This window comes from Pleurodeles waltl, chromosome 4_2, assembly GCF_031143425.1.
Source record: "Pleurodeles waltl isolate 20211129_DDA chromosome 4_2, aPleWal1.hap1.20221129, whole genome shotgun sequence".
Lineage (NCBI taxonomy): Eukaryota > Metazoa > Chordata > Amphibia > Caudata > Salamandridae > Pleurodeles > Pleurodeles waltl.
Window position 1 is genome coordinate 47,487,910 of NC_090443.1, and position 14,503 is coordinate 47,502,412.

The 14,503-nt window shown below is 43.8% G+C and overlaps 1 protein-coding gene across 5 annotated transcripts in view; it reads right to left on the reverse strand.

Moving 5' to 3' along the window:
• Positions 1-8,122: 8,122 nt before the first annotated feature.
• DGKA (diacylglycerol kinase alpha) overlaps positions 8,123-14,503 on the reverse strand; it is a 271,946-nt gene continuing 265,565 nt past the window's right edge. For all 5 annotated transcript variants that reach the window (XM_069230603.1, XM_069230602.1, XM_069230599.1 and 2 more), the window contains one exon: positions 8,123-8,573. In XM_069230603.1, coding sequence (XP_069086704.1) covers positions 8,493-8,573 — 81 coding nt within the window. In that variant the 3' untranslated portion in view covers positions 8,123-8,492. The remainder of the gene's footprint in view (positions 8,574-14,503) is intronic.

The following is a 14,503-nucleotide window of genomic DNA, read 5'->3' on the forward strand; positions in this document are numbered from 1 at the left end:
CCTATGCAAGATTATCAGCAGCAATCATGTTGGTGCATCGAGCAGTAGTGATGCCAGCAGTAATGTGAAAGGCTTTATCAGTCTTGACTGCTTCTAATTGGGTCATACATCAGACTAATCTGCAATGTACCAAGGTAGTGAGTTGCCCCAACGTATGATTTATCAAATATTAGCATTAAATCTAACTACTATATAGATAGAAAATGTCACTTGCCCAGTGTACATCTGTTCATGGTCACTTACCCAGTGTACATCTGTTCATGGCATGAGACGCTGCAGATTCACATGCTGTGCATTATCCTGCCATCTAGTGTTGGGCTCGGAGTGTTACAAGTTGTTTTTCTTCGAAGAAGTCTTTTGGAGTCACGAGACCGAGGGACTCCTCCCTTTCGGCTCCATTGCGCATGGGCGTCGACTCCATCTTGGATTGTCTTCCCTGCAGAGGGTGATGTAAGAGTGGTGTGTGTATCTATAGTAAAGGTGCCCATGCAATGGAGTATGTATGTACATTATGTGTATAAGAATAGTATATATTTACAAGTTTTATTCAACTTATAACTGCTACAGGCTCCCGGGGAGGCGGGAGGGCGCATGTGAATCTGCAGCGTCTCATGCCACGAACAGATGTACACATGGTAAGTGACATTTTCCGTTCGATGGCATGTGTAGCTGCAGATGCACATGCTGTGCATAGACTAAGCAGTAATCTCACCAAAAGCGGTGGCTCAGCCTGTAGGAGTTGAAGTTGTTTGAAATAATGTTCATAATACAACCTGTCCTTCTGTGGCTCGTGTTAACACATCTACACAGTAATGTTTTGTGAATGTATGAGGCGTAGACCATGTGGCTGCCTTACAAATTTCTGTCATAGGTATATTCCCTAAAAAAAGCCATTGTGGCGCATTTTTTCCTAGTGGAATGCGCCTTTGGTGTAATAGGTAGATCCCTTTTTGCTTTAATATAGCAGGTTTGACTACATTTCACTATCCATCTAGCAATGCCTTGCTTGGATATAGGATTCCCTGCATGAGGTTTTTGGAAGGCTACAAATTGTTTTGTTTTATGAAATTGTTTTGTTCTGTCAATGTAATACATTAGTGCTCTTTTGATGTCTAATGTATGTAAGGCTCTTTCTGCTACGGAGTCTGGTTGTGGAAAAAAGACTGGGAGTTCCACTGTTTGGTTTAGGTGGAATGGTGATAACTTTTGGTAAGAATTTGGGATTTGTACGGAGAACCACTTTATGTTTATGTATTTGTATAAAGGGTTCTTGTATAGTAAATGCTTGTATTTCACTTACTCTTCTAAGAGAAGTGATCGCTATCAGGAAGGCTACCTTCCAAGTTAAGTATTGCATTTCACAAGAGTGCATGGGTTCAAATGGTGGTCCCATGAGTCGTGTTAATACAATATTGATGTTCCACGAAAGGACTGGTGGTGTTCTCAGGGGTATGATTTATTTTTTTAAATCCTTCCATAAATGCTTTGACTGGGATTCGAAAGAGCGATGTTGAATGTTTAATCTGCAGATAGGCCGATATTGCTGTGAGATCTAATTTAATAGAAGAGCATGCTAGGTTAGATTATTGTAAGTGTAATAAGTAATTTTGCAGAAGCATGTAGTGGTTGAATTTTATTATTGTGGCAGTAGTAAACAAATATTTTCCATTTGTTTGCATAACAATGTCTTGTAGTAGGTTTCCTAGCTTGTTTAAGGACCTCCATACATTCTTGTGTCTGGTCTAGGCACCCGAATTCTAAGATTTCAGGAGCCAGATTGCTAGATTGAGCGATGCTGGATTCGGGTGTCTGATCTGTTTGTGTTGAGTTAACAGATCTGGCCTGTCTGGTAATTTGACGTGAGGTACTACTGATAGGTCTAGCAGTGTTGTGTACCTAGGTTGGCGTGCCCAAGTTGGTGCTATGAGTATGAGTAGGAGTATTAGTTTGAGTCTGTTTTGACTCGGTTTGTTTACCAGATAAGGAATGAGGGGGAAAAGCATAAGCAAATATCCCTGACCAACTGATCCATAATGCATTGCCCTTGGACAGAGGGTGTGGGTACCTTGACGCAAAGTTTTGGCATTTTGCGTTCTCTTTTGTTGCGAATAGTTTTTTTTTTTTGTTTTTTTTTTTTGTGTGTTCCCCATCGTAGAAAGTAATCTTGTAGGATCTGGGGATGAATCTTCCATTCGTGTGTCTGATCTCGACTGATATTGTCGGCTAACTGGTTTGAATCCCTGGGATGTATTGTGCTATTAGGCGAATGGGATTGTGAATTGCCCAATGCCAAATCGTTTGTGCGAAGACAGTTGTGACGAGTGTGTCCCTCCTTGCTTGTTGAGGTAATACATTGTCATCTTGTCTGTTTTGACAAGAATGTGTTTGTGGGCTATCAGTGGTTGGAATGCTTTCAATGCTAGAAACACTGCCAAGGGTTCTAAATGATTTATAGGCAGTTGTTTTTGTTGAACGTCCCATTGTCCCTGTATACTGTGCTGGTTGAGGTGTGCTCCCCACCCCATCATGGAAGCATCTGTTGTGATCCCGTATTGAGGCACTGGGTCTTGGAATGGCCGCCCTTGGTTTAAATTTATAGGGTTCCACCACTGAAGCGAGGTGTCTGGCGGTCTATCAACACTAGATCTTGGAGTTGACCCTGTGCTTGTGTCTATGGTGTTGCTAGGCACTGTTGTAAGGGCCGCATGTGTAGTCTTGCATTTGGGACAATGGCTATGCATGAAGACATCATGCCTAGAATTTTCATTACAAACCTCACTTGGTAGTGTTGGTTTGGTTGCATGTTTAACATTATATTCTGGAAGGCTTGTACTCTTTGTGGACTTGGAGTGGAAATCTCCTTTTGTGTGTTGAGTGTTGCTCCCAAGTATTGTTGTATCTGGGATGGTTGTAGATGTGTTTTTTTTTTTTTTTTTTTTTTTTTTTTTTTTTTTTGGTAATTTATAGAGAACCCTAGTTTGTAGAGTTTCTATAACGTATTGCGTGTGAAGAAGACACTGAGTGCTGGTTTTTATTAACCAATCATCTAAGTATGGGAATACGTGCATGTGCGGTCTCCTTATGAGTGGCTACTACTGCAAGGCATTTTGTGAATACCCTTGGGGCTGTTATCCTGAATGGTAACACCTTGAATTGGTAATGCAAACCTTAAGTATTTCCTGTATGGGTATATGGAAATATGCATCCTTTAGATCTAACGTTGACATGTAGTCCTGAATCACGCCTTGAAGTGTTACCATGTGGAAGTGATCTGATTTGATGTAAAGATTCAGAGTTCTAAGGTCTAATATGTGTCAACGTTTTGTCTCTTTGGAATTGGGAAGTAGACACCTGTACCTTTTTGATGTTTGGGCACTAGTTCTATTGCTTGTTTTTGTAACGATGCTTAAACTTCTACGTGTTAAGGTCTAAGTGTTTGGACATATTGTGTGCTCTTGGGGGCACATCTGGTGGGAAATTTATGAATTCTATGAAATAACCATGTTGGATAATGGCTAGGACCCATGCGTCCATAGTTATGTTTGTCCAGTTTTGGTAGTATGCTGCAAGTCCCCCCCCCCCCCCCAAAAAAAAAAACTGGTGTTGGGGGTTTGTGACATTGAAGTCACTGTTTGGCTTGGGGTGTTTTAGGGCTTTGGAATTTCCCCCTTGCTTTTGGGAATTGTCCGCACATGTATGACCCTAGAAACCCTCCTCTCTGGTACTGGCTTGGGAGGTGGAAGGCTCTGTGGTTTGGGAACAAAAACCCCCCTCTAAACTGTGGTCTTCTAAAAGTGGCCCTGCTTTGTGGGGAGTAGAGCGCACCCATGGCTTTAGCCGTGTCCATGTCCTTTTGAAGCTTTTCAACTGCTGTGTCCACCTCTGGCCCAAACATTTATTCTGGGTTAAATGGCATATTTAGCACAGCCTGCTGGATTTCCGGTTTAAAAACCAGAGCTCCGTAACCATGCATGCCTGCGAATGGTTACCACGGTGTTCACTGTCCATGCTGCTGTGTCTAAAGAGTCCAGAGCAGACCTTATCTGGTTGTTGTAAATCGCTTGTCCTTCCTCAACAACCTGTTGGGCACGTTTTTGGTGTACCTTGGGCAAGTGCTGAATTATGTTGCATCTCGTCCCAGTGTGCCCTGTCGTAGCGAGCCTGTGAATTGGCAATCAGCCATTGATTGGCTGCCTGTGCTGCCACTCGTTTCCCCGCAGCATCGAACTACAACTTTCCTTGTCGGGCGGTGGTGCTGTCTCCTGATTGGGAGTTTGCCCTCTTTCTGGCTGCTCCCACCACTACCGAATCTGGTGTCAGTTGCTGGGTTATAAACACAGGGTCCGTTGGAGGAAGTTTATATTTCTTCTCCATCCTAGGCATAATAGCGCTGCCCTTTCACTGGGTCCTGGAACACCTGTATGGCATGCTTGAGCATGCCTGGGAGCATTGGCAAACTTTTATAAGAGCTGTGAGTGGATGCCAAGGTGTTGAATAAAAAGTAATCTATTGGCTCCGCATGCATAGCTACATTGTGGAAGTAGCTGCTCTTTAACACCTGCATATATGCAGTGCTGTCATCTGGTGGTGATAGCCTTGCCGGGTAACAATCGGGACTGTTGTCGGGGACCAGTGCATCATATAAGTCCCATCCATCCGGGTCATCCCCGTGTGTGTTGGTGACTGCATTGAGGGGTGTTGTTACTGGGGAACACCTGTGGTGAGTGCAATGGAGAAGGCTGTGGCAAACCTTGGGTGGTGGTGTTTTGTCTCTAGCTGCCTTTGGCTGCATTTCCGACTCCTGGAATGATAGCTTTCTTTTTATTTTTATTGGAGGAAGAGTTTGAATTTTACCAGTCTTTCTGGATGTGCAGCCTCCTTTGAGTATGGTCTGGGCTCTCCCATACTTAATTCCTGCTCAAATCTGTGCCCTTGCATTTGGCTGGAAAGTCCGTTCTCCTCTGTAGGAGCCTGTTTCGGCTCCGAGGCTGACTTTTTCGGCACTGACTGTTTCGGACCAGGCTTTTTTGGCTCTGAGGAAACTCTTTTTTAGTTTGTGCGTGTTGTCTTCTCGATGCCGAGATGGTTCTGAGCCGGCATCTTCGACCGGAGTCAGATGTCTTCGGCTGTTGGGAGGCCTTTTTTGGTGCCGCTGGATGGTTCACCATGTTTTCGGGTAAAGCCATGGCCTGTTGGCGGTGGCATCCCCTTGGCCTTTATAATCTTGGAGTGGAGCTTGGCCGGGGCAGGTTTACTCAGGTTTGTTTGTGTTATTTTTGTTTTTTTGTGCCTTCGGCTGCTCACTTTCGGAGTCGTCCAATCCTTGAATGGCGATTCTCTCCTCTTCCTCGACGTCTATCTGTTCGGCTGGTGTCCGAAGCCATCTGAAGTCTTCTGGCTCTTCGATCGAAATGCCCGACGGGCCTCGCAAGTATTCTCCCCTGTGTTCCGGTGATAGATACAGATTACAGACCAAGTGTTGGTCCTGTGTAAGGATACTTAGCATGGCAATTCGGGCAGAAGCGGAAGGGGGTCCGGTCCATGAGTTTGGACGATGGACGCGGGTCGAGCCGACCAGGCCCCGCTGAAGAGTAGAAGCCCCGAAGGGCCACCGGAGCACTTCTACAATCGGTGTTTTAATTCCTAACACTAAACCGGTACTGAGCGCAAACAATACTGTCTAATTTTTTGATAATTATCTAACTTTCCGGATTTCGAAAGAGCGAAGAGGAACATGTCCGAACCCGATGGCGGAAAGAAAACAATCTAAGATGGAGTCGACGCCCATGCGCAATGGAGCCGAAAGGGAGGAGTCCCTCAGTCTTGTTGACTCAGACTTATTTGAAGAAAAACAACTTGTAACACTCCGAGCCCAACACTAGATGGCAGGATAATGCACAGCATGTGTATCTGCAGCTACACATGCCATCGAACACACAATATAGTGTAAAGCAAACATTCATCCTCAAGCGTATCTTGGTGTTGAAATAACTTATGATTGTCAACCTACTCAATGGTTGAATGGGAAATTAAATCGGGAATTCAACCACTTTTTCTTCAAAGGTTAGTATTATCTGTTCTGGAAATGTGCAAATTTTCTCCTCAAACATGCTTTCAATTTTGGTATACCTTTTTATTAATTTAACTAAAAGCTCCAGTTGCTACTTAGCTACTCGTTGGAGAAGCCTGCTCTAGTGCATTGTGGCCTAAAAGGCAGTTCACTGCATTTACCCAGAACCCATTCTGATTTCAGGCGCAAGGCAACTACACAAACACAACACCCCCCCCCCCCCCCCCCCCCCCCCCCCCCCCCCCAAAAAATAAAGTTACAGGAATCCAGCATGACACAAATGTATAAATAACATTTCTTTATTCGAGGCACTTCATGTCACTGTGGCTTGTAAGGAATACAGTATCTGGAGCAGTTCACGTGATGATTCAAAGAATATGTACAACAGTCTGCAGCGGTGGACGCTCTGTTAACAGCCCTTACTACAGAAGAGGAACTGCAGAAAGGATGCACCAGCAGCCTCTTGTAGCAGTTTTGCTAGGCCCCTCAAGTGACTACTGTGGATAACTTGTAACAGTTCTGCAGTGCCTACACAACAGCAGAAGACTTGTTTAGTAGGAGTGCCTGGACGTTTAATCCTGGCAGGACTCTGGGTTTAGCTTTCTGGGCAGAGATTAAGAAGCGGGGCGGTCTTTAGAGTATGGGACGCATTCCTCTACTTGAAGGTGATGAAACTAGTGGAAAGTGACGTAGTATTTGCTCTTCGGTTGCAGAGCTGCATGTTCACGCACTGCTGTAGCAGACTGTTCGGTGGTGGAAGGAACGACTGTGGTCTACACTGGCATTCTTCTGTGCAACTTTAACCCATTCACTGGGACATCTGAAACACTCATGACTGGCATGGCAAGCTGCAACAGTGGGCAAAGTTACTGCTGATGCACTCAAGGTGTTCAACCAGGTAAACTGTGGATGGGTGAAACACTGACACAAACCTGCATTTGCAAGTCTGCTACACATGATTGGGTTATCTAAACAAATGGTCAGCTAGTCCGTCAGGAGTTGCCTGCCTTTTGCAGCATTACAGATGTGAATGTCAAAACTGAGCCAGCACAATCTGCTTAAGGCTCTGTCCTAGCGTCTGCTCACAGGAGAATGTATTGGTCCTATGGCTACCTGCGTTACAGCTGCCAATATAGCCATCAAGCATGATAGTTTACCCCCCGATCCCCATAGCCGTCGTGTCTCTTCCAGCATCTATGGAAGGAGGTGAGATTTAACCTAATGTCTCTGTGCGGAAGATGTTACTGAAGAACCACTTAAGGCTCAGTGTAAAACAGCACTTTAAAGTGATTCTTATCCAGTGATTTTGGAAGGTGAGAACAAATTATATATATTATATACTGGCATCTAGTTGTAGCTGATTTTCCCCACCACCTTTCCCACTTGCCCACTGCAAGGGGCTGCTTCAGAATGGCAGCGGTGTGGGTTCTGTAAAATAAATCATGCTCACTTTCTTTGGAGTTGCCACCTGGATGCAGGGCCTTTAACCACACGTTGAAAAGTCTGGGTTCTTTAGCTGCAATGCCGATGGTGCATTCGTCTTGTTCCTGTGTATAATACCAACTGGTGAGGACATCATCCTAGACGGGGTACCTGCAGTACGGATACACATGCTTCAGCAGCACCTTCTGTTACCTTGCAAATGGTTCTATAATTAACCTACAGTGGATGATAATGCAGGTATACTTCCTGAAACATGCACGTTTGTATCCTGCACTCCGCCTGTTGGAGGTGACACTGATTTAGGTAGTGGCACAATGTCTGATCTCAACTCAGATATAGAAAATCCGAACGAGGTCTAATTGCCTTTGTACCGGGGAAGGCTGCTTGGATGGGAATTCCTTCCTCTGTTGATGGCTAAAAGGTCACTGTTGCACCATCATGGATTAATCTGTCTGATGGAAGGCCCAGATCGATCCATGGATTACACAAGTCTGTCTTAACATTTAGTTTGTTGCTCTCTTCCAACAAGCAGACCAGTCCAATATAAAAGCCAACCACATGCACTCTGCTCTGGCAAACCTCGTCGTGCAAGCAGACCTTATATATATATATATATATATATATATATATATCTAAAATTTGGATAAAAATGCAAACACAGTGGTATCTTCCTTCATAAATTAAAGAGGAACACCTGAAATAGCTGTGCTGTCGAGCTGTCCAAGAGGGCAAAAATCTTACAATTCCAATCCTTTTGGTTTCCCCTGGCTGTAATAAGGTGGGTGCACAAAGGCAAGTCACTCCATTGCAAGTCAAGTGGTGCAGGAAGGGTAGTATTCCAAGGGAAGCTAGTCTGCGGACCTCAAAACATTAATGTACCGATTGGTTCCTCCCTGCCCCTAGTGCTGGCTGGATCGCCATCTGCATTGAGGACCAAACACAGCATTGTCCTTTGGTTTTGTAGGGTCTTGTTGAGGCCTCACTTTAGTGAGAAGAAGCTGGATGACCTTGGTGGTGGTCCCATCAGCATTGGAGCCTGATTCTTGTGGCTGATCTTGATCTAGAATAGAAGCAACAAAAATAATTAATCGTTCTGGCAATCATGTAACTCAATTTTAAATTCTGAGATTTGATCCTCTGCTAAATGTTCTCCTATGGATTGGAGAGCCAATGTGTTACCTGTAAGACCTGCTACCTGTGGTGCTTTGGATGTCTGACTAGGAATCAGAAGGGTGAGTAGTTGGTTTGTGATCGTTTTTTGTTTTATTGGAAGGTAACTTGCCATGTGGTCTGTTTACAGGCCAAAACCCACAAACTGGATTGCCAATGCCCCTGATTCTGTTTTTAGAAAGCTTATGCCTTCACTTGCCCTTCTAACTGAGGTGTAGGGGGTGAGCAGCTTTAACCTAAAAACACAGTATTCTCTTAAATAACATTATCTTCCTGTATCAGTTGGCATCTGCACCGTATGCCAGAAGTGCTGGGGCAATTCAGAGAAAGGGGGGTGGGTGGGAAGTGGGAGGGAAGGTCCTATCTATGATGCAACATTGACACTGGTTGTAGAAATTCCAAGTGTCATGCAAAACGTGTGTTCCAAATGTATTCTGCAGGACAGTAGTAAGGGTTCAGTATGTAGTTGGTGGTGCTTGTTTTGGAAAACTCTTTTGCAAATGAGTTACTTGAGCATGGTAATGTAGTATTTTATATATATCACTTTTTGTCATTGAAATGGCCTTTCGATTTGCACAGGCAGTTTTTTCTTTATATGATAAAAACACTAATGTGTGGAAATTAGGTTTCAAGATATAAACATGCCCTGATTTATTTTGAACCTGTTAATCTATTTCCACTACAGTTCAAATTAACGTGTTTCATTTGTTCTTTCCAAATTGCGGCTATAGTCTGAAACATTTGTACAGTTAATTTACAGGCATTAACATTTTAAGTGTTAGAAATTACTTACTGCATCCCTGCAAGATTGCCACATAGTTCCCATAATCTTTCTTTTTAGTTAAAGTAAACACCAGTTTTCCTTTTAAAAGAATAAATAGCCCTTTGCCTGAATTAATTGCCTGACACTTCACTTCTCTCAGAAGCACAGCAAATGTTAAAAGAGGGGAAAAAAAAGTAAAGGAATCTGTAATGCTCATTCACCTTCTGAACTCCAGCATGGTTATATTGGGGTGCTGTATGCAGCAGTGCACCACGGAGGGGGGTAGTATAAAGGGGGGGAAAGACCACCAATGCTCCCTACCGCCACCCCGTGGATTGGTCCAATCCGTGATCCTGTGCAAAAATAAGCACTGGGGACAGTCTAAAAGCATCTGTATGCCAACGGCATGTAGTTTTAAGCAGAATGGAGAACAATGCAATAAGAGGAAAAACGTGTAAAGCTAGAATAACATTTTCCCAAGGCAGGGTCTACTTGGGATAGTCTCGTTTAACCCACCTAGCTTAGGAACACGAATAAGAAATGAATGTCGAATGTTACCTATGGTATATGAAGTCCTGCTCACTTTATTCTGCCAAACAGCAGAGCGCTCCATGAAAAGATTTGACAACTGATCTATAATGAGTTTATTTAGTAGTGAGGCCACTTGAGAATTTCAGAGATCCTCTTGTACTCTACTCGTTCTCCAAGGCTTGCTTGAGTAATCTACAGTCCGCTGAAACTGAGGGTGCCTGAGAAAAAGGTACTTTACTGTAACTATGTATTGTATAAATTCAGATACTGTGCATATTCCTAACCACCTGTTGGGTCAGATGCATTGCTTTTCTTTCAAAAGCTTAATAGTCAAGAGGAAGGGCTTTGGGGGTGATTTTTCTGCCATACGTTTGTTCTGCGAATGTGGTAATGTTTCAGCCCTCACAGGGTGGCTGAAGTGCTAGACTGTCTATACCACCAGGAGCTTTAAAAGTATGTAATTTCTCTACATGTTAACTTGGTAAAGAGACAAGATGCTTTGCACAGACTAACAAGTGGCACCCTAGAGTGGAGGGCGATAGTTAATGTACGTATATACACATTGAGGGGCTGCTTGCCCAACATCTTGTTTTGATGCCCATAGAAAAAGTATATTGAAGCAGTGGCCCTATACATTTCACCTAGTCTGTGCTATTAGTCTCAGAGGCTAACTAAATCTGCCAACGTATTTGTGCCTAGATCGGTCAGTTACACTGTTTGCTGGGTTTATTTCTTACTGATTTGAATGTTTTCCTAATGGTGCTTTATGACTCTTGAGGTAGCCACAGTGTGCAGCTTCCTCTTAGCACTTCTGAGAGTTGATGGATGCTGGTAATGCAGTGGCCGGATGTAATAAGAATAACTAAGGTTGTGTTCAGCGCCTGGGTCTAAATGGTGCCCAATGTGAGTCTAGGCAATGATATCTAATCTTTCTGTTTTGAGAGACTTGAGCTAGTGATTGAAGTTGGGTCAAATTCGCCCTTGATGCAAAGCTGCTTCTCTTCCTTCAGACAGTACATGCTCAGCCATTCTTCCACGCCCGCTGGTGTTTTGTGTGCAGACGCTCTAGACGTAATTTTGTGAATGGATCATACCCAGTACAAAGCATGCAGAGAAGAGAGGCACCCAAGGACTCCGAGCTGCTACTTGCCCTCTCTACATCCTTAATGTTGTGAATTTTACTTGGCACATGCACATCGAACTAATTTTTCAGTTTGAATGGACTATCCTTTAGTGACGACCATGTCTCATTGCTTCAATTGTCGTGGTCATCCTTTTAGTCCTGGTTAGCTCAAATCATCTTACTAAAACAAGCCTTGCTTAACAAGAAGTAAGCAACTGTCAACCTCATGGGGTCATTTTCATCTTCTACTACACCGAAAGGTGCTGGAGTCAAAGAAGGGCTGAATAATTCTCGCTCAAAAGGTCTGCAGGCATCCAAAAAAGATATGTATAGGTCACCCCTTGCACTGGTTACTGTGGCATGCTTCATCATTGGTGCTGCCCTCTCCACACCAAGGCAGGTGTGGAGCTTAGATAACTTAGACTGGATAACAGCAGGGAACCAGTTTTTTTTTTTGGGGGGGGGGGGGGGAGGAGGAGGATGGGGGGAGAGGGGAGGTGTCACTGCTGAATACCCTAGATAAGATTAACACCGTACAACGCGGCATAATGAATTATGAATCACCATCCATATTTACGTACTTAGCAGTACTTTTATTAGTTTAGTATCCCTGCCTATTTTACATGCAACCACACTATGGAATACTACATCGTTATTTAACCTACTTGGTTTGATTTATCACCAGTGCTTTTACCACCATCGGAATGATGAGGGACCTGTAGATAAATTGCTACTTGAGCCCTTTGAGCGTATGGCTACAGGCCCCCTCCACGGTCCTGGACACAAAAGTAACCCAAAGCAAAGGTGCCAAATTTAACCAAGTAGGTTGAATAACTATTTTGTATTCCAGTTTGTGTGATGCGTGGAATGAATGCAAAATAGGCAGGGATACTAAACTAAAGCCCTTATGAAGGCAGATGACACATTTGGGGATGGATGAAGGCAGAAACATGTTAGCTAGATGAAAGATTTATTATAATTCATCTTCATTTGACGTCCATACTATAGATTGCTTTAATCATACATAGGTATCCCACCCTTAAGTGGAAAAACCTGAGGGCTATACCCCAAGAGATATATATATTTTTTTTTGGCCAAAAACAAAATCTGGATCCCTACTATCGGCACAATTTATCTGAAATACTGCTCAGTCATTGTCTGCCACGGTGGTACTATCCTATCTTGGTGGGGATAGGTCACCAATGATGTATGCCATAATAACCAGTGCGTGAGGTGACCAATCCATATCTTTTTAGATATCTGCAGACATCTTGAAGTGCCACAATTATTCAACCTTTCCCTTCACCCTAGCACATCTGGTATATTCTGATCAGCTATGCTTTGCTCCTTTAATCCTCTCACCCTTTCACTCAGTGGATATACATTTTCATCTTAGACCTAACAATCTTGGATATATCTGATCCATTTGATGGACCACCAAGTATGGGTAGAAGGCAGCTTCAAAAGGAACTTCTAAAGGGTCTCCTCAACTGTATGCCTGGCTTTGTGTGCAGAGATTTTTATTGTTCCCACCTTTATCGTTGTGGCATATGCTCACAATTGATGGATGTTAATTGATCTGATCACCAATTTTGCACAAACCAGAACGTTCCTGTGGTAAAATTAGCCTACCTTCCCTGGTTGTACAAACACACTTATTCACCTGGCATCCATCCACTCAAAGTTTATTAACTCCTTGTCCAGTCTAGAGGACCAAGGCACATTTGAAATCAAACTAGCCAAGTTTGACAATTTCGGTTTCACTTATGTAATGTCAGTAAGTAATGTCTTCATGCTACCTTCAGTAAAATAGAATTAAAAGTTTGTAGTGCCAGCAACATAAAACCAAATGGCTTAAACTTTAAAGGTTGTGTATATATTGAAGCAAGAAAAAAAATATAGGCCCTAGGAACCATTCGGCGAAAGCGAGTTGGAACCCTTTTTTAAAAAAAAAACAAAAAAATCCTGAAAAGACTCCTGTAATCTTTAAGAAGCGGGTTCTTGAGGTGGAGGACTGCAGAATGCTCTGGTACAAGGCAACACACTGTGGTGTCATCCATGATGCCTTAGATTCAGTGCCTAATTTGTAAAAGAATGAGTGCCGTGCCCAAAACTCTGATCAGAAGCCTACAGCTGGTACAATTACACGCCAAATACTAGGCCTACATAGTCTTGAACCCACATCGTGCCTCTTAATCCACTACCAGATACTTGCTGCCACTGTATCTCACTCTTGTAGGTTCATCCTTCCTGCCTTTGTGATGGTTTTTCCATACTTCTCTTCCCCAGTCTTTCCGCAGTGTATGTTTTCCCCCTCTTTTGCTTTTGGGTAATGTATGATGCAGGAAAATAAGGGCTGGCACCCAAATATGAGTGCCAGTGGATGACCCGACTGGCTCAAATTAAGCACTGCCTACAATTTAGGGTTGTTTTGTTTAGCATACGTTGGACATCAAGGAGTTAATAAAAAGGCTGGGACGTATCCCTCCCGGGTTCAGAGTACAGTGCCATCATCCGAGTGTCTGTGTCATTTATATGGTGGTGAGCTCTAAGACGCCACAGGGTCCTTACCAGAAGTATTTTATTGCACATCATCTACATGTCACGTCAAACTAAATCACCCTTCTTTGAACTACTTGGACTGGCAATCACAGCTGCCTCACTTAAGGCACTCAAACAGGCCCTGATCATCTGTGGCCAGGAAAGTGTGTGGCCTGCGGATCTCGAGTCTCTGAGACGGTGGCCATATTTTATCCTTCTCGGGGGCACTTTTCTTAGCCGCCATCTTTGTAGGTCAGTGGGCTAGCCGTCTGATCCTCCTGGAATCAGATCAAATAAAGGCAGCTATGTTACGGGCGCGCCAAAGGCAAGCCCGTCTGGGCCCGACCGGTCCCAGGGGCCAGTGACCCTGGCCTTCCTACTACCAGGAGAATAATATGAGGCTGAGTTCCTCCATTCTCTGTGACCGGAAAGCAGCTGCTCTAAACGTAATGAGCAAGCTGAGGTCCGGGACACCACAACTCTGCCTAGAAGGGGTTTGAGACCCCTGCAGTTAAGTTACCAGAACTACGACTATCAGAGGATTCCTCACAGAATCTATTTCTCATGACAAATTGCAGATCATTAGCCGCACACAAACTGGACATTCATCTGTTACTTAATGAATTGAAACCCATAGCTCTGTTCTAAGGGAAACATGGCTTCATGAAGGGTGTGTGCCTGACATCAACCTGGCCCTCCCTAAAGAATATCTATACTAAGGCAGGATAGAGGCTCGGGGAAGGGGGTTGCCATCATAGTTAGGGATCCAGTACAGGTCACCACTTATCCCCTCAACCTGGCTGACTGTGAGAGCATGTTTTTTCCTTTTCGTATAAACACCCAATACAGGTTTTTCAGGGGC